This window comes from Perognathus longimembris, chromosome 3, assembly GCF_023159225.1.
Source record: "Perognathus longimembris pacificus isolate PPM17 chromosome 3, ASM2315922v1, whole genome shotgun sequence".
NCBI classification, from domain to species: domain Eukaryota; kingdom Metazoa; phylum Chordata; class Mammalia; order Rodentia; family Heteromyidae; genus Perognathus; species Perognathus longimembris.
Window position 1 is genome coordinate 74,055,719 of NC_063163.1, and position 25,288 is coordinate 74,081,006.

Sequence of the window (25,288 nt, forward strand, 5' to 3'; positions counted from 1 at the left end):
AGCAGCCATGGGAGTGCCTTCTGCCTGTTGTCCCAGAACAAGGGAGTGGGGCTTAAGCTCACCAGGGGCATCCCAGCAGCCAGAGCGCTTTGTTGGAGAGCAGCACAATTGGAGAGGTCTTGCCAAGCCAGGCTGGCATCTGAGTAATTATATTAATGAATCTCTGAGTTACGAAATCTAATATTAGACAGTAGCTTGGTACCATCATCCTCAGCTACTGTCCCACGTGGCCAGGAACACTCCTGGGCAGCCGCACGGCTTGAACAGACTGTGTGCGCACGGCCCGCACGCAAGGATGCACAAGCCAGAGGGGGTGGGGAGAGCAGCAAATGTGTGTGTGGTGTTTAATTTAAAAGAAATGCATGTATTTGAAACTGTGCCCAGAGATCTGTGTGCTGGGCCCACTTTATACAGCACGATACCATAAATAAGTGAGAGAAATCTGGCCCATCCTCAGGGCAGAGGCCTCTCCCTTGGCCCTATCTCTGGAGCTGGCAATATCCTGAGGATTAGAGTTCCACAGAGCAATGGCTTTTGTGCTCAAAGCCAACAGCACTCCCCACAGTGTTCTCTTTGGCCCCATAGGCAGGACCCTGCATGCTGACCCTTGTACTCTGACACCTCATCCCTGCTCATTCGTGGTCTCCACCCCTAGTCCAAGTCAAAAGTCAGGCTTGACACCCACCTGGGAAGCCTACAGCCCAGCTGGTTCTCCTCCCTTCTCCTGCTCTGCAGGCCAGAATAGTGCACACCACCACCCTGGACATTATCTGTGGGCCCTGGCTGAGGCCAGCAGAAACCATGACCCAGTTGGCCATGCTACCCATGTGGTCAGAGAAAGAGGAGCCAAGTCAGCTGCAGCCAGGTAGTGAACTAAACACACACAAAACCAGGTGAAAGATACCGTGTTTGCTCCACACTTGTGATCACACTTCATGTTCACCGGGGCAACACAGAACCTTCTATAGATGACGTCACAGAGCTCAGAACCATATTTCTGTAAAGTCCACATGCCAGAGAAAGGCTCAGCTCCCCTATGCTGCCAGCTCCACTGTTTCATCTGCGAAACCTCTTTAGGGGGGTGTACGACTAGTCTTGGCTACTGGGTCTGGGAAATCTGGCTTTTATGGAAATGAATCTTCACCTTGGGATGGGGACACTGCGGCTACAGTGGGCTGTGTGCACATGAGGAGTGCTCTGGAAAGTGAGGGAGGGGATAGCTTTTGTCTTCTGGAAACTTGGGCAGGAACTCAGGAATAGCTGTTTGATTTTTTTCCCCCTTTCTTTCTTTCATCATTTTTTTTTCTCCCTTCCCCTTTCCCCTTTCGTCCAACCTCTATTGTACAGGAACAGGACCCACAGGAGGGCCTTGCTGCCCGGCAGGGCATTCCCTCACTGTCTTCCAGATCGAGGTTTTAGCTCAGTGGTGGAACCCTAGCTTGGCATAGAAGACTCCAGAGTTCAGTCCCAAGTATTAAAGGGCAGGGGAGAGGAAGGTCCTTGAGTCTCCTAGTGGAGGTATCCAGGCTGCAGAACAGAAGCCTACATATAACCATCAAAGCAAAGGAAAAGAACCCTAAGAAATTCAGAGGGATGGCTGGGCAGCCCACTCAGCCAGCAGAGACTTCTGAAAAGTGATTCTGAAAAGTGTAGGGCCAGGTCTGTCCAATCTCCCTCCAAGGCAAGGCTTCTCTGCCTCCACACTGCCAATGTGGGAGACTGTCCCACTAGATACCCACAGCATCTTCCCCTACTTGGGACAAAGAAATGCCTATGGACATTGTCAGATGTCCCCTTGAAGGCAAAATCATCCTGGCTAAAAAGTACTGCTTCAGGGTAACCAACCATTGGGGTTTTCCAGGTAGTGAGGGTTTCCCCCTGGATAGGATGAGGTACAACTTTCAGGGAAGTTGGAAACCTAACAAAGGTGGATGGGTATGGCATTCCCTGCTTCTTTCAAACTAATGCCAATCTCTACCTGCCAACAAAGGAAACTCGCCCGCCCGCCATGCTCAGGGTAAGGATATGAGGATCAGCTCTGTGCCACCTCATAGAGAACTGCCTCTTCTACCCTAAAAGACAGCCCACCACACAGCTTCTCCTGGGCCAGAATACAGTCCTTTCTCTCCCCTATTCCCCCTGTCACTCTGTCATGAGGACCGCTGAGGCCAGCAGCAAATTACTCACATATTTGTTGTTACTAAGGCTAACACTGGCTTAAAAACGCTGGTTGGGGAAGCAGCCACACCCTGAGGAGGACATGGCCAGGGCCCAGAGCCCAGGGTCCGTGTTCAACCTCCTTTCAGCAAGAGGCCCCAAGGCAACAAAAAGACATGGGCGACCATATGGCTCTCCCTTTCTCTCGGATCTGTGACCAAAGTAAGACTGAACCTGTTACAGGGAAGGGAACACCAGATTCTATAGAGGGGGAGAGGAGAAGAAATGGAGCCCGCTGCCTGGTTGCTGATTGGTGGTACACCCAAGGGCAGATGGCATGCCTCATCCCCTGACTTCAAGATCAGCCCTAGACTCAACACCCACCTTTCCCCCACTCAAGCCTTCGACCCACTTGCCGCCTCCTCTTGAAGACTTCTCTTCACTTGGTCCCCCAGCAATCCTGTTACCAAGGAAACAATGATGTCCTAAGCCTGGGTGGGACCACAGGTCCCTCCTACCACTCCCTAACTAGGTACCATACCCGCTGACGTCACTGCTCAGAAATTTATAGCCCAGCACGGGTATTTATAAGGTGGCTCTGGTGTGACCACATATTCAGTGTGGGGCTGGTGGCTATTTATAGCCAGAGGATATACACTTATTACACCCCCTGTCTGTATTCTGGGCCACCTGTTATATAACTGCCATTATGCAATAACGCCCATTATATAATAATTATGCACTAATGGGGATATAATCTTGAGGCATAATGAGGACACACTCCCCAAGGGCTGCACTGGCCGGCCTTCTTACAGGTCGCCTCCAGGGATCTTCTGATCTCTCCACATGGCTCCGCCCAGTCCACAAGAGTCACCAGGTGTCACCCTACTCCAGGCTCCTGCTGTCTCTGTCTCTCCTCTGTCGGTCTGTAGCAGGCAGCCTTCCCTAGACTGGTAGACCAGCTTGAAAAGCCCTCTCTGTATTTCTTTTCCAGGTCTTGTCTGCTTTCTCATTTCCTCGGCTCCACCTCTGGCCCCTCAGCATCTCTCACTCATCTTTATGCATGAAGCAAAGATTTGATGGACTCGAACTGACGCTTACCTTGTTCTTCCATTCAAATACAGGAAGCCTCCTGGACACTAGAGCCATTGGTAAGGGTATGCCTCACATGTGGGGTGCCCGCCCTCACCTACTTGAAAAGACTTGAGAAGCTGGCCAAAAGGCCAGCCGCCTGGAACAATGGTCCAGGGGTACAAAGGCAGGGAGTGGGAAAAGTTAAGGCTGCAATGGGACTCAACAGAGCCAATTCAATTAGCCCAAACATACTGTCTGCTCTTAAAATAGATGTCTCTATATTTAAAAGTTACTTGATATATGAATCGATGCAAAAAGAAAAGAAAAGCACTGACATGGATCTGTGAAGTGAGGTTCTCAGGCTCAGGCCCGGGAGGATGGTTTGGGGAGGCTGTCTCTTACACTTCTCTATTGTTTAAAATTTCACAGAATGTTTTGCTACTATAATAAAAAAAAAATCCAAATACAGGGTTAAAAAAGAGTCCTGCTAAGACTCTGCTGTGATGGCTGTGGTGTCTGAATCTATGCAGAAAGGTGTTTCTGGGACAGGCGGGCTCACCACATAGCCCTGGGTCATCCCAGCTACAGATCCCCTAACCCAGTCCCCAAGATCCGCACCTGGGGACAGGCTCAGGATTCCCATGGGAGTAGGGAGACACAGGGAACACAGGCTGGAGACCAAGCCCCAGACTTCTTCACCCAAGAGTATGCTGTCCACAAGGAAAAATAACATAGGGCACATGGGAAAACACCCGGGCTCAGTGCTACAGTGTCCACACTAGACAGGTAAAGACCGCAAACTGGAGGAGTAGCCAAAGGTAATGGCAGGTGACATTTGATCTGAACACCTTTCTTCTAGGTCACAAGTTCTCAACTAGGAGTGATTTGACCCCAGGGGACTCTAGGAAATGCATGTAGATTTTTTTTTTTAATGAAACACCTGAGGGAATGGGGTGTGACTAGCTATGGAGGGTCAAAGACAGAGATGCTGCTAACGCCCCCTACAGTGACCAGGATGGTCCCGCATGATACAGAATGACCCAGCCCCAATGCCAAGTGTCCATTGTTGGAAACGCTGCTCTACGAGAGCCAATGTCTAAGAGACCAGGCTGTGTCTTACCATGGCAGGAGCAGAGGAAAATCTCTAGCTGTGGTCAACCTCTCTCAGGATGCAGCCCTCAGCACACTGAAGGAGCTTTTATGTATACAGTCTCAGAATTATCAAAATTTAAGAAAGGAGTAAAGGGCTGGAGGGTAGGTCACTTGCACAACTCTTGCCTAGCTATGTGCAAGGTTCTGGATTCCACCCCTAGCTCCACAGAAAAAAAAGAAGAGGAGATGAATTACAGACAACAAACTTCCAGCAATCATCTGGTTAAGTTGGATAACTCATTTTTATTTTAAACTAAGATTCCCAGCAGACTCCCAGGAAAAGGGTGTGGCAGTCCAAGGATCAGGAATCCAAAATCCTGCCTACCTGTCCCTGAGCCTGGACTTTCTGCACATTCTACCTGTGCAGGGCAGGCTGGGCGGCCTCTGTAGCATGTTGTGATGCAAAGCCCCAGTGGCCAGAAAGCCTGGTCACCACTGGCCCCTGCCTGCCTGTGCTCCTGCTGCCTCTCCAGGGCAGAGGCAGGGAGCTACGGCCAACAGCTGGAAGGGAGGTGGCCAATGTGGCAGACAGCGCCAGGTGCAGCTTGCTCCCCCATGCTCAGTGGCTGGGGGAGCACTTGAGATGAGTGACAATCTGGGCTCTGGCCCCTCTTAGAGAGTAAGGGAACCACAGGCATGGAAATCACTCCTGAAGGGACCCTCAAAGCTTTCTCCTCTGAGACTCTATCAAGGCCAGTAATCAAGTCAAGTTCAAGGAGCTTTGAGGTCTTCAGGCTAAAGTGCCCAAGAGCCCACTCATCCAGTGACCTGAGTTCCTTATCAGACACCTCCGTAAGGGATCCTCTTTGTATGGCAGATATAATAACACCTGTACTGCTGTGGTGAGGAGGAAGTCAGTTCCAGCAGGCTGAAAAGGCTCAGTCAGCTGACAAAAAACAGCTAAGTCCTTGCTGTCTTTCTAGTGTCTGCAAGCCTTACCTGTGCAGGTCAAGGTGGCAGGTAGGCAGGCTGTCTTCCAGAAGCCTCCCTGGTCTCTAGGTTTGACTTGCTTGTTCCTCACTCCACACAGAGACCCCTGTACACATCACCTGAATCCACACATACCCAGTCAGGGCACTGATTTTAAACCAGAATCCATGGAAGGATTTTAATGGAAATGGGGAACTGTGGGAGGGGAAGTCTCCTTCCTCTGGCCACAGGGGAAACTTGAAGTTACCAGAGGTCCTCAAAGGAATAGTAAACGAAGGCCTTGACCCTAGGGTGGCAGCATCGAGCCATATCACCTAAGACATCAAAAATGAGGAAAAGAGCCAGAATGCCCCCCTGATGAGCCATGGCAGCTGGTAGAGGGACAAGTCATGTAGGAGACAAACCTACGAAGGGCAATCCCAAAATATGTATACTTCTTAAAATCCTCAGAGCAGCTAGAAAATTGGGTATTAATATCCACCTAGACAAAGTAAAGAACCCAGGCACGTGGGGCCCAGAGTGTGGGAGGGGGCAACAAAGCCTCCTCCAGCCAAATCTCCCTACCCCAGTCTCTCCGCCTTCTGGGACCCTGTTCTAATGCCAACAACCCTTCGGCTCAGATATGCTTAAAATGGCGACGGCGGCCTGCAGGGCCCGGCGTTTGTCGTGCTGTTTTCCACGGTGCCCTCAGTGCCAAGAAAAACCTATCATCAGAAATGCCACCAGCTATATTTATCTATCTCTCAGCCCCCCAGCCTCCTCCTCCCTTCTGCCAAGCAGGCCCTGCAGAGCCCCCCCTCACCCAGTGGGAACTCGTCCATGCTGCTGATGCCCAGGACCACCTGCCCGAGCCTCAGTCTCCTCTGCACCCTTCCCAAGCCCCAACAATCACAGGAAGTACCCTAGTCCTTCTCATTGGGGTACCAAGGTGTAGTCACATGCCTTTGGGTACAGCTGACAGGCACTGGCCTAGGTATCTCATCCCTAACCTTGGGTGAGGATGGCCCTCCATCTCTTTTTAGCCTCACCACCCAGCTCACAGGGCCTCTGGGATGTCAATCTGCCCCAAGCCTACACAAGCAGTGGGCCTGGTATCTGGGCACCATTCCCAGGAAGATGCCTGGACACTGGACAGACCTAGCCCTCCATTCCTCTCCCCAGTGTGGAGTGGGAAGTTCCAGCTTATATTCTGAAGCACGGAGAATTCCTGAGAGAGATGTATGCTACAGGACCCCCACCTTCTTCCTATCCAACTGAAGAGGAAGTGGTGGAATCTCGGGGCCAAAAGAGAAATGGCAAAGTCACAATTCACTCGAATCCACAGCTACCAAGTCCTCTGTAGACACAGCCAATAGGGCCACATCCGTGGATCAGCAGCAGGCCTTCAGACTTCCCTCCTCTTCCTAGGCTACAGGCCCCAATCTAAGATTCCCACCCTTGGGCCTAGCACATGAGAACAGCAGGGTTCATCAACAACTGTGTCTTAAACTCTGTGCCCCTCCCTCCCACCCCTGTACCCCCAACACAGAAAGTAATTCCAGGGAGCCGGCTCCTCTGAGAATGAAGCAACCCAAATAAAAATTTAAAAACCCAGAAGCTCTTTCTCTCCTGCCCCTTCCCCCTCCCCTGGCAAATGAAAACAAACAAGAAATCAAAGAGGCCTTTTGTGTGAGCACTGCGCTGACACGGCTGGGGCCTTTGAAAAGACTTCTGAATCGGACACTGAAGGATAAAATAACTGAAGCGTGGCAGCTCCTGAGAGAGGGGCGGGACAGTTGGGGCTGAGAAAAAGAGGGGTGGGGAGGCAGCTACCTTCTACAGGCAAAAGGGGGACACTAGTTATTCCTTGTGCCCAGCTGCCACAGGACGCCAGAGCAGAGGAAGAGCCTGGTGCTAGCCTTGCTGCTCACCTAGCCAGTTCCTAACCTGCTCTTGGCTCTGCAACACTAGAGCGTGGGCAGGAAGGGCTCTGACCCCCTTCCTAAAACTCAGAGCCAAGATGCCCCCAAAGATGCTCTTCAGGGCTTGCCTCCCTTCAGCATGGATCACTGCAGGCTCATGCCTACAGGATGGATCTTTCTAGAAGTTATAGCCAGGCCTTTACCACACAAGACAAATTCTCTCATTCTTAAGAGATCTAGAAGCTCCTGGGTAGGGATCTTGCTCACAGTGAGCATTTCACAAATAAAGGAAATTCTTCTATCTTTTGGCAGTGCCAAAAAGTAAACCAAGACTTCAGGAAGTCCCTCTGTGTGTCTGGCCCCCCGGCCCTCTTGCTACAGAGTGGTCCATTTCCTCTTGGTTGGCGATGGGAACGCAGCTGGTCTCCATGCCTGTAATTATGGGCTTGGCTGTCCAGCCCTCTCTGGCTTGCTCACAGTCCATGCTGATGGCTGAAGCTCAAACAAGGGCGGTTTTCTTTCTCCTATGTCTCAGCCTCAAACTTAGCCACCAGAATGATCCCTGTGATCTGAAGGCGGCAGGGATCCTGACTGGATGGGTAGACTGGGCTATGGACAAAGGGTATGGGAGCAGATGGTCAACAGGGTCTGAGAACAAGCCCAAACATAGATCAGGGAGACCCCAAAAGAGACTGGCCTGAGCCTCATTATCCTCCCATGCCACCCAGAAGTAAGCATCCCAACTCCCATTAAGAGACACAGAGGGGAGTCTTTTACTCCCATTTCCTACATGGAGAGCAAAAAATGTTTCTCACTTTTCCCCCATGTTTCTCCCTACTTTATTCTGCTATATTGAAAATAAATAAGTAAATTCTTACTAAAAGAGTGACAGACAGACAAAGAGACAGAGAGGATCTATAGCAGAGGCACAGAACATGTAGGCACTGTGCTTGATTAAATGCTCTAGCTGTAACTATGAAGTTCCTAGTAATTGGGAACAAGGAGCTCTGCATTTTCAAATTTCCCTGAGCCCAGCACATGATGTCAAAGGAAGGCCCAGAAAATTATGGTGCTACCCTGGTCGGCCAGGATTGGACCATGCCTGGAGCTTCTGAGTTCAATTCCAAATACCTCCCCAGTTTAAGAGGGATTAGGACATGTCGGGCACTGGTGGCTCACACCTGTAATCCTAGATACTCAAGAGGCTGAGATTTGAGGATTGTAGTTCAAAGCTAGCTCAGGGAGAAAAGTCTATGAGACTCTTCTCTCTAATTAATGACCAAAAAGCTGGAAGCTGGAAACAGAGCTGTAGATCAAGTGGTAGCCTTGAATGAAAAAGCTAAGGCAGAGTATGCAGGCACTAAGTACCCAAGTCCCAGGAGGTTGAGCTATGGAGAGCAAGGTTTAAAGGCCAGAAAAGCCCTCAAAACTCTTGCTCTACACATATGCATTTGTGCACATGTACACACACACACACACACACACACACACACACACACACACACAAGAGGGACTAGGACAAGCCAGTAGGGCCTCAGCAGGAGTGATGATGGCAGAGGCACTAAGCACTATGTCAAAGCAGAGGCAGGTGGGACTAGAGAAAGGCTTCCTGGGGAGAAGGGGAAGGAAGTATAGATCTGCCTTTGGGTGAAAGGCTGCAGTGTTATAGAGAAACTGACTTTCACCCTGGCTACTCCTTAAGTCAGAAAGCAGTAAAGGGGACAGGGAGACATGTTTCACGCTTGCAGCATTTGGCAAATCCTAACCATGCTAACCATAGCCACTGCCATCCACTGCTGGCCTGTAGTGTGCCAGTGTCTGACCTATGAGCTGGTTCCACTGCTTGAAGCCCTCCTTAACCTAGAGAACACATGAGGATGTTACAGCCATCAAAGCTGACTTTTGAACCTTGGTGACATTGCGTGTAGATATTCTAAGGGGGACCCTGAGCAGGGTTAAAAGACAATCCTATATTTTGTTAATGTTCTAATTGAGTTCCTAGGCCCTGTGGTCTTTGCCAGCCCTAGCACCAGATGGCGCTGCCTCCAAGACACAGACCAGTGGCATTTATTTCTGTGCCTGGAGATGCCCATGGATGTGGTGATAAAGGGTCCACAATAGGGTTGTTTGAGCTACCAGAGGCCCCTCCCATACAATCACACCAGAGCCCTCAGACAAGCAATGGCTAGGGGGACACTGGCCACACCTTAGCAGGGAAGGCATGGCTCAGTGATTTTGTCTATACTTGAGGAGATTGAAGATAAGGAGTGGATTCGTGCTGAGTGTTACATCGAGTGGCAAGCTCAAGGCACACTCCATGAGCTTGCTGAGATGAGTAACTCATTTCCTGCCACAGATGAGGCCCAGGATCGGGGGGGGGGGGGGGAGGCAGGCCAATGTCCTGCCAGGGAAGCCACTGACCCACCAAGGCAGTGTTGCCTACAGAGGCTGCACAGGGAAAACACACACAACAAATGACTTGGTCCCATCAACAATGTAAAAACACTGCCAGAAAAGAAATCAAGACTGTCAGGAGAGAAAAGAGGACCATAAAAACAACAATGTAGCTGGGTGCTAGTGGCTCACACCTGTCATCCTAGCTATTCAGGAGGCTGAGATTTGAGGATCATGGTTCAAAGCCAGCTTAGGCAGGAAAGTCCATGAGACTTTTATCTCCAACATACCACCAGAAAACTGGAAATGGTGCTGTGCCTCAACGTGGTAGAGTGCTAGCCTTGAGCAAAAGAGCTCCCAGACAGTGCCTAAGCCCTGACTTCAAGCCCCATGACCAGCAAAACAAAAAAATAAAAATAAAAATAAACAATGAGGAGGACAGTGACCACCTAGAAATGGACCCAGCACAGCAATTGGTGATCAGCCCTAGCTGGGTCCCAATTCAGACAAACTAGAACAAAAAATGTGATGCTCGCTGGGAAGACAAGAACATGAACTAGTTATGTGTAATAGTGAAGAAATGAAGCCAGGTACCCATGGCTCAGGAGGCTGAGATATACAGAGCAAGACTTAAAAGCCAGATAAAGCCCTTGAGATTCTTCCTCTATATACTAGACTGGAGGCATGCGCACCTCAAGAAAGCTGATTTTTAGGTCAAGGCCGAATTCAAGCCCCAGTACCAGCGTGAAAGAAAGAGAAAGGAAGGGAGGAAGAAGGGAGGGAGAGAAAGAGGGAGGAAGGGAGAGAGGAGACAGGGAAGGAAGGAGGGAATCACTGAGTTTTTCTTGGGTGCAATAGCTGTGCTTGATTCAGTTTTTCAAGTCTTTGTAGGGATGGCGGCTGTGACCTGGATCTCTTTCTAGAAGCCCAGGGCTGGTCCTGGTTCTGATTCCAGTGGCTGTTGGCACTGGTGACCATGTGTGGGGGTGCCCAATGATATCTGAAGCTCCCTGTGAAAGAGCCTGGATAAAGGAAAAGGCTACCACATGAAAACTCGGGCTTCCACAGAGGCCCATTGGAAGGACTTAACCGAGAGAAGCTGGCAATCCCATTCCACTAACCATTTTAGTATTGTCCAGAGCATTCTGCTTTTCCTTCTTTGCTAGGACTGAAGGAGGCCTAGGCATCAGAAAGAGCTAGTGGCGCCCACCCCCTTGAGAGAGCTGATTTAGGCACTTTGGAGGTAGACTAGCTCAGCTTTCTGGGCTTGCTCTGTTGGCCCTCCTTGAGTAAGCAGAGGTCTCCTGCCCCTCACCTTGCTCCATGGTACCCACTTTTTTTTTAATTAAATTTTATTGACAAGGTGATGTACAGAAGGGGTACAGTTACATAATAAGGTAATAAGTACATTTCTTGTCTTATTTATTACACCCTCCTTCATTTTTCTTTACCTTTCCTACTTCAGATAAACATATATACAATATCCAGTGTACCAAAATCATATACAGTGACCACAGGGGGTACACCAAAGGAAATTAATACCATTTGAAAAGAAGTTTGTCATTTTACAGACATGATCTCTACTGTTCTCCTCCCAAGACACCCACTTTGGGTGAAAGAACATCACCACACCTGCCTCTATCTCCCCTGCACAGACAGATGACACGTGGAGAGATCCCTACCCTGCAGGAAACAGCCTTCTGGTAGCCTCCTTGGCCCTGCATTCTTGAGTATGAGCCACCCACACGTCCCTTGTTCCCTCTCAAGTGCATTTTCTGGGGTACAATGAGGCAGGGCTCATGAGGGCTCATGAAGGCTCAGTGTGACAGTGGCACCACCGTGAAGCCGCATTTCCACACTCACCAGCTGGTCAGGCTGACTGTTGTCAAATCCAGCATCACTAGTTCAGATTCAGCTCAGATGGGCTTCCCTGCCACCCATCGGGTTTTAAGGGAACACTCACCTGAGTGGGGACCTGGCCCTGACCCAAACTGAACCAAACTATTGGCTCTGCTAACTGTGTCTGGGGGACACAGGCTCAGACAGGGTGCTGCCAGCATGCCAATGCCATTTTGTGTCTCAGCTAAGAACAAGGTCTAACATATTGGGTGGCTCATGGTTAAAGATGTGTCCACTCTGTGCCACCCAAAGATCACCTACTCAACTCCAAGGGGCAGCAAGCCATGAGGCTCATAGGGGGTCCAGCTGTACCAACTACCCCTACACTTACTTCAGAAAGGCACACTCAAATTCTAGCCATGCCAGTAGGAAAGACCTGACATTCCCTGAAACTATCCCAACTCTAGAGCCTGAATTACCAAAAATACATCCTCAGATTCCCTACTCAGCCTTAGCCTAGCCAGAGGTAGCTTTGGCCATGGGCGGGCAACAGGAAATGAATTCACTCATATTCCTGGACAAATGATCTCATTAGCTGGGGGGTGGGGGCCTTGCTTCCCCTGACACCTGCCTGGTCAGTCCAGGAGGCTAGCCAGGAAATGGTCCTTCATTGCACACTCTGGGTCCTACCTCACGGCAGTCAGGCCTGCTGTGTGGACACAAATGAGGGATGACTTTTTTGGGTTTCTTTAGTTTCTTTCACAAAAAGAAGTCTGGGTGCTGGTGGTTCATGCCTGTAATCCTAGCTACTCAGAGGACTGAGAGCTAAGGATAATGGTTCAAAGCCAGCCCCAGCAGGCATCTGTGAGACTTTTATCTAAAATGAAAATAAAAAAGCCAGAGTGGCACTGTGGCTCAAGTGGTAGAGCGCTAGCCTTGAGTGAAAGCTCAGGACAGTGCCCAGGCCCAGAGTTCAAGCTCTAGGACTGGTTAAAAAAAAAAAAAAAAAGACGTATGAAACTGTAACCTCTTTGTACATCAATTTGACAATAAAAATTAAAAAAAAAAAAAGAAACGGACCTGTTACTGCCCTTCTATGTGACAGATCTTGGTAGTCACACGGGGCCCAGTGCAGGCCTAGAAAGATCCATAGAGGTAAAAGAGCATGGGGCAGTGTCTACTTCCTCCAGCCAGTCACAAAAGCCACCTCTCAGAATAAGACAGAATGAGCAAGAAGAGAGACCTGGAATGCACTCTGCCTTAGAGCTCTCCAACATATACTCAGGGCTGTGCTGGCTCTCAGTGAGAGAGACTATGTTCCTGAAAGCACCCCCCCACACACACACACATACCACCACCACCACCAGTTTTTCTTCTGGAGCCAGTCATGTCACGTCATTTCTCCCAACTTCCCAAACAGGCCAGGGGGTAACCACAGCAATCAGGAGCTGCTTTTCTTTTCTTCTTCTTCTTCTTCTTTTTTTTTTTTTTTTTTGTGAATGGAAAGGAAGGAAGAAACAGAGACACACACTCGCAGGAAAGAGCAGAGTGTGTGTGAGTTAATGTGAAGCCACATTCTCTCCTGTGGCAGAGAGAGGGAGAAGGGAAAGCGCTGGAGGAGTGGAGGAGAGGAAAACACGCATGCACACAGGAAGGTTTGCTAGCCCTCTCATTACAAGTTGGTTGGGCATAATGTAAACACACTTCTGTCTTGCTTAATCACACAGTGCCGCCCGTTTAGGTTTCAAAGGCGGCAGTAAATTGGGCGTAGCTGAGTGGAGGCTAAAAATTAACCAGCCATCTCTGTTTCAATTTGTAAGAAAACAAAAGTGGAAAGAAATCATAAAAAGGGAAAGGGGAAGGCAGAAGGAAAAAAAAAAGGAGCAGAGTGGAGCCCTAACCCAGCCTGACCCAAAGCACAGGCTGAGCTAGAAACAGTAGAGAAATCCTGGAAGCACTTGGGACACAAAAGGGAGAGGAGAGGTTTTGCAGGATTGGTTTGTTTGTCCATTTGTCTAAGACTCTGCCACAGCAAGCCACTCCCTGGCAGGCCTGCTCCTTAGGACAGCTTCTCTGCCTTCAACAGAGGTGCCTGGTCGGTGGCCACTTGTGCCAAAAGAAGGTGAGGGGAGCTCAGGAATCTCACTGTGCACACTCATACTCTCTCATGCTCTCTTTCGTGTGTGTGTGTGTGTGTGTGTGTGTGTGTGTGTGTGTGTGTGTGTGAAACCAAGTCAAATTATTTTCAAGCTCCTCAACAGCCTAGCCAGATCCCAGACAAAGTGCTCCGCCTGGGCATGTGGGCCCCAAATCTGCCTCTTGCCTATTCAGCCCATGTCCCACGCCGGGTTGCACAGTTTCACACGCCCTCTCCACCAACTGCTGCCCACCCGGCTTGTGCCAAATCCACTTGGCTTTTCCTGGGACCCGGTGAAACCAACACCTGCTCCTTCCCTGCCAGCCGGCCAGCCCCAAGTACTTCTTCTGACTCATTTAAAATAAGAGAAACGATTCATTTGGCTGCTGCTGTTGCTTGTCTCAAACTCTCACCGCCATGGGTAATTCTGGGGGCATTTCTGGCCCTGTCCTAAGACCCACACGAAGCCTTTCTAACAGAATGAATCCTCCACAGATGAGTGGGGCTGTAGCAGGGAAGCTAAGGAGGAAGGACAGAGAGGGCCAAGGAGACCCAGGGAGAAAGAAGAGAAAAGGGGGGGAAAGGCACAAGAAAGGAAATGCAGGCCCTGGTAGAACAGCCTACCCCTTTAGGCCTGTGGTGTGTTGTCTGAAATAAGAGGAACAATAATAGAGCAAATGCCAACAAGTAAAATAAAAATGGGGAGAAGAGGTTGAGAGTGACCTACCCGGAGTGTGGACAAAGTAAGCCAGATAAAGATCCAGTTCTTTGATTGTGACTCCAATGTGATGTGGCTGGACGCACAGGCCGGGGTTTGAGCACTGGGGCGACTTGTAGAGCCGCTCCCCATCAGTACTTTCCAGGGGGATCCCCTTAAACAAAATCACCATGACCAGGTCCAGCCGCCACACCTTGTCGGCCTGGCGCAGGCAGTCAATCCGCCGGATCTTGCCCTTCTGATCAGGGTTGGAGAGCACGCAGCAGGGGGGCTTCTTGCCCGTGATGGTCAGCACAAAGTCCTCACGGAACTCAGGCCGGATATCTTTGCGCAGCTTGGCCAGCAGCCGGGATGCCCACTTCTGCTTGATCTCAGGCTTCTCGCCCAGCAGCTCATCCTTCACGGCGCGCTCCTCATCCTTCGACATCCGCTTCTCGTGCTTCTTGAAGTACTTGCGCTTCCGCGCCTGCAGGTTGAACCAGGTGTAGGAGAAGGCGCGGACGTGAGGCAGCAGGGCCTCAATGAATGGATGGAACTCATCCTGCAGGCGGCAAGCCGGGAGCATGCGGGGCGAGGGAAGACAGGGAGGTGGGGAAGACGGGGTGAGGGGGAAAGAGAGGAGAAAAGCAGCGTTAGAAGGGGGCACGAAGAAAACCGCCTTCTCCTCCTCCTCCCTCCCCCCCAGCAATTTTCTCTTGCAATTGTTCTACAAAAGTGTGGTTTAAAGCCACCACCAGCTTCACCAGCGACTTGCTCCCATCTCAGCCTCAGCAGCCAGACAGAGGCACCGGGAGCCTGTCCACACACCTATTCTCTCTCTCTCTCTCTCTCTCTCTCTCTCTCTCTCTCTCTCTCTCTCTCTCACACACGCGCACAGACAACGTTAACACACACACACACACACGCACACACACACACACACACACTGTAGTGGTATCTCTTTGACGCCCATGACATCTCCATGTTCTATCGCAGCCATGAGCAAGGGGTCAGCTCACCCCAGCACCGCGTCCATCTGCACAGATGCTTGTGGGTGCACAGGCAGGGCATGCAGGGGTTCACCTCCTGTCCCGCCACCGGCTGATTTTTGGCCACCCCAAAGAAAACAGAAAATGACATCCACAAGCAAGCGATCGATGGAGGAAACAGCTCTGGGTTCCCCTCTTCCCAGGCTGTTTTCATTTCCTTTTCTCCAGATTCACTTGGAACACCCACCCCAGCATTTTTTAATCAGACCTAAATCCTAAATATGTCATTTTCAGCTTTGTTACCGGCACCCACATAATGTTAATCACAGTGATAATGAACAAAACACTTCTTGTTAGCACAAATGCGGTGCTTGTCTCAGCCACGTGAGGGTTAAGAGATCCATAGGTCCTCTTGCCACCCCTTCCCCAGCCTCTGAGACCCCTTCACCCTCTCTCCCACTCAGGTACCAGAGGGCTGGGCTCTCAGTTGGTGAGGTTTTTTTTTTTTTTTTTTGGCTTGTTGGCTTGTTTGAAGTTTAAAATAATTGCTTTCTGTTTACAAAAATAAAGCTGGAAAAAATTAAATAATTACCATTGATCTGATGCACCCGGCAAAGCCCAACGCCCGATTCTGAGATTCTGGACTGAACAGAGTTGTGAGTTGGGGGTGGTGGGGAGGGGGAGGGGGAGGAGCAGAGGAGGAAGGTAAATGTTTTAAAAGGGGTTATTATTGGTGTTCTGGGGAATAGAGGCTGGGCTTGGGTGGATTCTCAAACCCTTCCCCCTCTGCCCCCCCTCCATTGCACAGAAGGGGGAAATTAATATTTTTTGAAAAGGAGCAAAAAGAAAGAAAGGTCAGGGATAGCAAGCAGAGAGAGGGAGTGAGCTGGTTGCCGCACACGCCAGGTAAACAAAAGCCAACAAATTTTTTTTTGTCAATTTTTCCCCCTGAGCATCTTCTCAATTCAGAAAAAGAGAGAACAAAAATATGCGAAATTTAAAAATTGAAACCCACCTTCCACCATCTTCCTACACACACACAACACAACACATACACACACACACACACACACACACACACACACACACACACAAAAACACCCCCACCCCACTCCCAGCAAAACAAAAACAAAAACCAGGAGGGAAAAAGCGGCAGCTGAAGAAAAAGGCTTTCGGCTTTGGCAGCGGCACAGGGGTGTAAACTTCGAGCTGCTTCCCTCCGCCCGATGGGAGGAAAAGGGGGAGCTCGCAGATTCCCCGGGAAAGAAGACGAGTTCTGACCGGCTGCAGACCGTTGCTGGCAAACGCCGAGGAGAGAGGGAGAGAGGGAGGGAGGAAGGGGGGGGGGAATGAGAAATCTAGGATCCAGGGAGGATGTTGATGGAGTGTGTGTGTGTGTGTGTGTGTGTGTGTGTGTGTGTGTACCAATGCTGGTTGGATTTGGGGGTTAGTTGCTCCTTTTCTCTCTCTCTCTCTCTCTCTCTCTCTCTCTCTTTCTCTCTAACTCCCTCTCTCTCCCCTTTCATGCTCAATCCCCATCCATTTGTGTGTGCCAAGTCAGTAAAAAAAAAAGAGAGAGAGAGAGAGGGAGAGGGAGAGAGAGAGAGAGAGAGAGAGAGAGGAGGGAGGGAGGAAGAGAGGGGGAAGCGGGGGGGGGGGGGGGGAGAGCTAGCGCGCTCAAGAAGGATCCACCTATTTGGCAGAGACACCGAAGCACAGCCAATGGCTGTGTCCAAGGGGAGGAGGGAGCTGGGCGAGCCGGGAGGGCAGGGAGAGCCCCCGGCAGTTGGAGACCAAAAACAATTTGCCCAATCGACAAGTTCACGTCTAATGAACAAGCGAAGTCCAGCAGTTATGAATTTTTCATTCCAGGCTCCCACTTGGGTCCATTTGGCAGCAGCCACCCAGCAAATTTGGGGGTGTTGGTGTGAGTGGGGGGGAGACTGGGATGGAGAAAGACACAGAATTTTTTTAAGCCAGAAAAATAAATAAATAAAGGCCTGACTCGGGGCGGGCAGGAGCCCCAGAAGGCCTTTGGGAAAGCAGCTGCGCCTTCTCTGTGTGTTTTGGTTTCAGTCTTTCAGGCTCGAACACTCTCTTTTTCTGGTTCCAGCTCTTTTTTTATGGAGCACACAGGGGCCAGTGCACCCTACCCAAGGAAGAGCCTGAGCCTGCAGCACTATGGATAGAAGGAAGATCTAGCTGGGGGAAGTGTCCACCCCAGCAGCACTTCCACAGCCCCCTCTGCTCCCCCCAGTATGGCTCCCCACCGGCAGGACAGGGTCTGAGGGTGGGGGACACCCATGCCTCCTCCCCTCCTTCCCAGCCCCCAGTGAGCTCCGCAGCAGCGGCCTCCCTCGGCCCACACCCAGCCACATACACACTCCATTAGTGGTGACGAGGGATGCCAACGCAATGCAGCTCGGCTCGCAAAACGGCAACAGTTTATTAAAATAGCCTCCTGTCACAGCACTCGGCTGACAAGCACTATACCAGTCCCAAACACCACAGCCAGCCCAGGAGAAGCAATGAGTGTAGAAGCTGGACACAACAAGTGTAGAAGCTTACCAAGGCCTCACACTTCCCCAGCCCCACACCTACAATTTCCCCTATTCTTACTCTGCCCTCTCCAGTTGACCTGAATTAGTTCCTCACCTGTTCCCCCAGCCTTAGGAGACTGAAGGGTCCAAAGTGAAGTGCAAGGTGCAAAAGCATAAAATGAGAAACCTGAATGAGATGGGAGCGGTGAGGAAGAACAGGAAAGATCAGAAAGCTCAGGACACCTGGGGAAACCAAGTCACAAAGCAGCTACCCATAAGGGAACCCTGCCCCAGATCCCCAGCTTGCAGACTGAAAGATAGACACTGGGAAAGAGGAACTCCATCTTCTTGGGGGTGTCTCCAGTAAGGGCTGTTAAACGGAAGCAGCTTCGGCTGGTTTAGGCCTTTGGGAAAGCAGTAGGAAGAGATGGTCGGGAAATGAGAGGTTGATCAGAGAGGTGGACACAACTCAGATGGAATCCCGATTTTTGCCCTCCCTACAGCCGCCCTCTCCCCAGGCTCAACCTTCAGTTGGCAAAGGAAAAAGGTCACTGCTCACTCGGCCCCTTTCCTCCCCAAATGAAACCCTGCACTTCCAGCCGTCTGTTCAGAGGCAGAAAGGTTCCCAGAAAAGTGCTTGGGCTGTGCTCAAACAAAACACCCACCCTGGGCCTCGCTGGAGTTTGACAAAGGCCGAGGTGCCGCCCAGTGCCTGGACCCTGTGCTGATTGGCAACTCCAGTGGAATAGGTTCAAGAAACACAGTTAGAGGGGACAGTGCAGGAGGCAGGTTCCATTGCAGCCGGGCCTCTTAGGGAGGTGTTCAATAATTCACATCCTATGAATAACCAACCGGCTTTGGTCCAATCAGCCAAAGATGCTGGCGTAGGATACAAAGTACTAAACCCTGTCCCTCTGCCTTGAGAAAGCAATCTGGCTCTCTAAAGTCAAGATGAGACTGTAGCCCAGCCTGCATGGTCGTGCAGGCCTATAATTCCAGCACTGAAGAGGCTGAGGCATACGGAATGTATTTTCAAGGTCAAGCCTGGCCGACAAAGTGAGACCCTGTTTCAAAAAAAATAGGTTGTAAAAGCTGAAAGTGAGTTTATATTTGGCAGGAAATGATTTTTGGGTTTTTTTTTTTTTGTATTCTGATTATACTAAACCTTAGATAATAGCCAAAGTGAGCCTCCTGCCTGTCAAATCCTGATGCACTCCTTTCCACAGGCCCGAGTGTAGGCTGATGGGTAGAGGCAGGCTCCACGAGGCTAAATCTGGATCTCCAGGGAAAGATCCCTAGAGATTGGGGAAACAGACCAAGGGCAGGGTTCATTTCCAGGGAGGAGTCAAAGGTCTTAGTGCAGAGTGCCAATAAGGTAGCTGTGGGACCCTCAGGGACTCAGCACACACACACACACACACACACACACACACACACACACACACACACACACACACACTGCAGGCCCTGGGGGTTGAGGACTGAAGGGGGAACAATCTTTAACTATGCTTCTCTAGCCGGTGACCATAACCTTGAAGGTGGGCAAAGGACTCTTGGTCAGCCTCCCCCTCAGGCTGTTCACAGAAGGCCATCCAAGCCCACCGGACCAATGGAGATTCACTCTCTCTGCTCTTCCTCTCTCCTTTCTTCCCTCCCTCCAGTAAGAATTGCCCAGATTCCATTGGAGCCACTTCAAGCACAGCCCTAGGGCCCCCTCCCCCTGTCCCGTTAGGGACTGGTGGCGGCCAGAAGCCCAGACAAGCCCTCTGGAGCCAGAGACAAAAGGGAACTATCCCCCTTTTGTTATGCAAGAGTGAAGGTTCCTGTTGGAAGATTACCTGTCCTAGTCCCAGCCTTCTTCCTTTCTCCCCTCCTACCTCCTGCAGCAGGTCTGATACCCGGCACCTGAGCCGAGACAGACGAGGCCTAGAATACTCAGTGTTTCTCCAGTTCTGAGACACCAAGAGTGAGGGGTCAGGAGATGGAAGCAGCAAAGGAGTGAACACAGGTAGGCCCCAGAGGAAAAGAGCAAGGACTAGGGAAAAGGAAAAATCCAGACTGGAAAGGCAATCCATGATGCTGAGTGGTCAAAAAGGGAAATTAAGACAATGGGAAAGAAGTAAAGGAAAATCAGGAAAAATGAAGGAAAAGGTATTTTCTCCATGTGAAAGAAAAACCAAAAGGCTAGATATATGACTTTTCAAATCCACAAAGGCTTTTGATTTAAGGAACAATCTTTTCTGCCTTTGTAAAAAGCCTTTTTCTTGTCATTGATAATAGAAGATTTGGTGAAAAACAGCAAGTTTTCACTGAACAGCAACGACAACAACAAAAAACCCTTTCCAGATGAAAATCCATGTGAATTTCAGTCATCACTAGAAGAGATAGGTTTAAAACAAAAAAAAAAAAAAAACAGGCCAGAGAGAGGAGAAAGAGAGGCAAGGCAAAGGCAGCCCTGGAGAAAGGGTTCAAGCTGCTTAAAGCCTGCTGAAGAGAAGGGAAAAAGACAGAGAAAGAGTTCTGGAGGGGGAGGAGAGGAAAAACTAAGGAAAACAACCACTTCTAATAGCGAAAAAGTGAAATGTGTGGTTTTCAAAAATGCCACAAAACACAGTGCTGTCAACTGAGGCCTTGTGATTTATTTAAGGGAAATTTGGAAAAATAGTGTTAAAAATCCTTCAAGGAAACAAAATGATTGTCCCAGCCAGAGACAGGTTTTGCAAGTAGCCTTTACCTGTCGATAGTGAAGCATCTAGAAGCACAAAAAGCTGTGACTTCCAAGACTGGGCCCCTCTTTATCTTTAAAAACAAACTCCAAAATGCAGTAGTGGTACTTAGTAGACACTGTGTTGAAAATGAACTATACAACTTGTGGATAGAGACAGGAGGGGAAAATTGGGAGAGGAGGGAAGGAATGACATTGTCTAAAAAATGTACCTTTACCTGACTTTAGCTATAAACATTGCCTTCATAATAACCATTAAAAAAAAAATCCTACTTGTCCCTGGCTTTAGGGCTTAGATGTTTTCTTTCAGATCCCAGACATGTAGGCCCTTGCAGATTTAGATAACTGTACTGCAAATAACTGACAAAATGTACACCAAAATTATCAGTACTACTGCATGGGTGCAGAGTAGGTGAGAAAAGATGCCGGAAATTTAAAAAGAGTTCACCCTGTTCTGAGCATTTTAGAATTCAGCCTTGGTTTGAACCTAAATGAGCCAGTTTCACCACCGGTCCCAGGCTCACTATTCCATGGGAGGCCACACAAAGGCATTGGCCTCACCCGTGGGCAGAGGACAGAACTGCTGAAGACAGGACTTAGCGGCTGCTAGCAAAGGGAAGGGACCTGGCTGCACATTCTGGAGATGGCTGGGGCCTCCTCTGGGGGAAGAGAAAGGTAGGAAGGGGCCCTGCAGCCTGTGCAAAACCATTCAACTGTCTGGCAATACCAGGATGAAAACTGGGAAATGAACTTTTCGGGAGGCTCGGATAATTTGAACAAAGCGGGTTTTTGGCTGACTTGGGCCTGTTTTCACCGGCTCTCGGAAAGGAGGCCATGAGGCTTCTTGGAGAGGTTCCTGGGCTGGGCTGTCTGAATGGATTTGCCCTGAACCCCAGTGCTGGATCCAGCATGGGGCCTATTTCAGAACCAGGCCACATGCTTCTCTCCAGTAAACCACCCCCCTCCCCGGCCTTTTCTCCTCCTTTCTACAAACCAGGAACCGTGGCCTGGGATGGGGCCAAGGCGGCAGCCTTGTTCTGGCTCGGTCGCTCCCCTGCTCCAGGCACATCTCCCCTCACCCTCTTGGCACAGAACAAGCTGGGGTGGAGATGGGGGTGTTGGGGAAGAGGATCTATTCTCTCAAGTGAGACTGGAAATTGTTTACTTTCATCCTCTGTGGGGAATGGGAAACAAAACCCTAGTCTTTAATTCATTATTTAGCTAAAAACTTCCTTGTGTCACCAAATACAAGTAAAAGCCAGGGGGACCAGAGCCCTCTCCCCTAGCTGTGTAGGGATGGGACCCCTTGTACATCTGTCTGCAGGACGGATGATAGACAAGGTCTTGTGTGGGATGAGGGCAATGTGGGCTTTCACTCACGTAGCTGGCCTGGAAAATATCACTGTAAAGTAGCCCAGGGCCCAGGCAGAGAGAGGAAGGGCACAGGCCAGCTGCACATCTTTCGCTAAAGTAGAAGCAAGCGGAAAAACTGACAAAGGACAAGGGAAAAAAAAGACATATCCTAGGTTTGTGCCCAGACCCTGAAGAAACACCTGAGGGTTAGTCTGTGCTCAAGAGGTGGGATAGGCCCACCCCAACAGGGGCTTCTCTCTCTCTCTCTCTCTCTCTCTCTCTCTCTCTCTCTCTCTCTTTCTCCCCCCCCCCTCCTTCCTTCCTTCCAAGAAGAGGACTGCGGCGGCGGGGAATCAAAACTTCCAAAGCTTCTCTCTCTCTCTCTCTCTCTCTCTCTCTCTCTCTCTCTCTCTCTCTCTCTCTCTCTCCCCCCCCCACCTCCCTTCCTTCCTTCCTTCCAAGAAGAGGACTGCGGCGGGGAATCAAAACTTCCAAAGCCCCTCAAAGCCTCCCAGCCCCATTGCAAGAGCTCTAGGGGTATCTGTCCCAACACCCCCTCAAGTTGCAGATTCTGTCTCCCAGCCACCAGGGAGAGAAAGAGAGGCACCAGGAGAGAGGCAGGGCTTCTGGGAGGGAGTCCCGGTGCCCAGCCTGCCCGTGGCACCCTCGGCCCAGAGGGAGCCTCTTTGGAGCAGTTGCTGCAGCAACAGCCAAGCTCAGAGCTCCGGGATTTTCATCACTCAGGTTCTGGGGAAGCTGGGCCAGCCCTTGCCCTGTCTAGGCAAGTAGCTTCCTTCCCAAATGCACTGTTTTAGAAGTCAAAAGGAGGCTTTTTAACTCTGGAAACGCATTGCTCGCCCAATTACTTTATGATCCGGATCACTGCCAAGGAAACCGGAGAATCCTCCTTTCCCTGCAGCCTGGCCCCCATGAGGGTAAGGGCTAGGCTGGCACTGGGGTTGGAAGGAGCTCGGACTGTGCCCACCCTCGGCCCGCACTCACTCCCAGCTCCCTTTCTTTCTCACCCTCTCTCCCCCTCTGTGTCCTCCAGCTCCAACACAAACTGTTTGCACGGGAAGTCTCCCTCGATGACCCGATTCAGCACACACAAGAGAAAACTGTGGGCGACAGACCCAACGTCCTAACGAACTTGAGTTAATTAATGCTAAGGAAGAAAAGAGGCGCCCTCGCTCTGTTGAATCACGGTTCACTAGCCCTTTCAGTTTGCTGTGGGTGGAGGAAAAAAAAGAGAGGCTTTTTGGTTCAAATATTTTTGGGGGGCGAAGAGAAAACAAAAACATGGCAGAAGGGTAGAGGGCGATGCTGTGGGTACCTGCCCTGCCCGGGGAGTAGAGACAAGAGGAGGGAGCCAGGCAAGGGCTGCCGAGCCAGCTTGAATCCTCCCCGGCGCTTTTGGCCTGGACAGTTCTGGGAAGACAGAGAAGGGGGGAGGCAAAGGGAAAGGTTTGCAATGCTTCTTAGGCCTGTTCAAATAGACTCCTCCAAAAATTATACTGTCAGACTAGAAGATGCCTATTTTTTCAAAGTCCAAACCCAACAACTCCATTTTAACAGAGCCGTGAAAATGTTTTAACAGTGCAAAAAACTGAAGTATGGATGGCAAGCATACAGAGATTTTTAAGTGTGCAGGGGAAAAAAAAAGAGGTGGCAATAGGAAGGGGGGCAGGGAGAACAGCTGCAGTTTTGCTTTCCAGATGTTGACAGCAAAATGTAATTGGCAAGTAACTCACTCCTTACCACTGCTTATCCTTTGGTCCTGCAGTGTTAAAATCCTGTCTCTACACCTTAGTATGTAAGGTTTGCAAGCACTCCTGCACACGAGGCCTGGTCCGAAGGCTTAAGGGAGCACACACCTGCCACCTTTTTTTTTCTTTTTCAAATCAGCCCACTAATTTTTACAAGCTCTCCTCCCATTCCTAGTGGAGAGGACCTAGCAAAGCAGGCTGTAGGGCATTTTTAATTTAAATTTTTATTATCATTTTGTAGTGCTCAGCCTTTTCTTTACCTTTAACTTTGATGCTGGGATGGAGGCTATCCTTTTGTAAAAAAAATAACCTTTGTCACCAAAGCCTGACATGATAAAGGAGAATGCACACATTATAAGGATACCACTTGCTCAATACAACTCCACAAAGAGAACACACCCATGTTAACTCCACCCAGATGGAGAAATAAACATTTTCAGTACCACTGAACAGGCCTTAAAATTTTAAGCTATGGAGTTCCTATAATTCATATGCCTTAAAAATAGCTCCTGTGAACACTAGGGATGGCGCATCAAATGGGAGCACCTAGCTGCTTTCACGTGTTGGCGCACAGTGAGGGCTTCTCATGGGGAGTGAGCTGTGTGGAATAGCTCTTTTCATCCTGGGCGGCAGATTGGGTGGTGCCTGCAACTCGGTTCCCATTGACTGAGCAACGAACTGTGCAGTCGGGGTACTACAGCAGACTAGCGGGGCCTGTGCGAGGGGGGGGGGGGGCAGGCAGGACCTACAGAGCTGAGAGCTACCAGCCTGGTGACTGAGGAGAGTGAGAGTGAGCTTTTCCTCCCACCTTGAAGGCCCCAGGCATAGCCTGGGAGGCCTCAGGGTGTTGGTCTAGAGGGAAAGTGATTGCAGAGCTAGGGGATTCGCAAGCAAGACAGGATACAATTAGGGCTGGCTGCCCCCATCTCTGACAAATCCCTGTGGGGAGATTTGAGGAAGAAGGGGTAATAGAGAAGTAAATGGAGAGAGCAGACTGAAGCAAGCTAGACCTTGGGGTCTTGGAGTTAGGAAGGAGGCCAGAACTTTGCATTCTGTCTACCCCTTGCCTCACTCCAGCCTTAGCTACCTCCTTCCTCACTTTCACTAGCACTAAATTTACTTCATAATTTTAAAATTAAATTTTAAAAAAAGGCAGGAAAAAGCACTGAAGGCAAATACCTCCCACAATATCTCTCCAAGGAGGAAAAGTTTCTACTTATGTTAAAAAAAAAAAAAGAATGCAAAGGATCACTGTAAAGTCTGAGCACCGAATAACAAGGAAAATGAGAGAAACACATTTAATTAAAAACACCTGAAGCAAATAAATAAATAACTCCCTCTGCTGTTTGCAGGCACTGAGAAGCCACTGACTACAGGCCCTCTTAGAGACCACTTTGCCCTTTCCTTTCTCACAGTGAACTTTATTCATCTTCCCAAGACCTCTTTCCTTCCAAGCATCCACTCCACACAGAGAGAAAGGCCCAGGACAGCCACCTTGTGCTCAAACCTCTGCAGCCGGAATAAAGAACCCCTTCCCCAGCTCTCACATCTTTCTAGGTCCTGAACTCTGCTCTTCCTCCCTCAAATTCAAGCTCTGCAAGGCGGCAGTGTGGGCACTTCCCCGGGGCTGGATG

The 25,288-nt window shown here is 50.0% G+C and overlaps 1 protein-coding gene across 5 annotated transcripts in view; it reads right to left on the minus strand.

Moving 5' to 3' along the window:
• Nfix (nuclear factor I X) overlaps positions 1-25,288 on the minus strand; it is a 92,034-nt gene that overhangs the window by 47,619 nt on the left and 19,127 nt on the right. For 4 of the 5 annotated variants that reach the window (XM_048342398.1, XM_048342396.1, XM_048342397.1 and 1 more), the window contains exon 2: positions 14,312-14,843. In XM_048342398.1, coding sequence (XP_048198355.1) covers positions 14,312-14,843 — 532 coding nt within the window. Of the gene's footprint in view, positions 1-14,311; positions 14,844-15,862; positions 15,925-25,288 lie in introns of those variants that run through there. The other variant, XM_048342395.1, reaches the window with a different exon arrangement.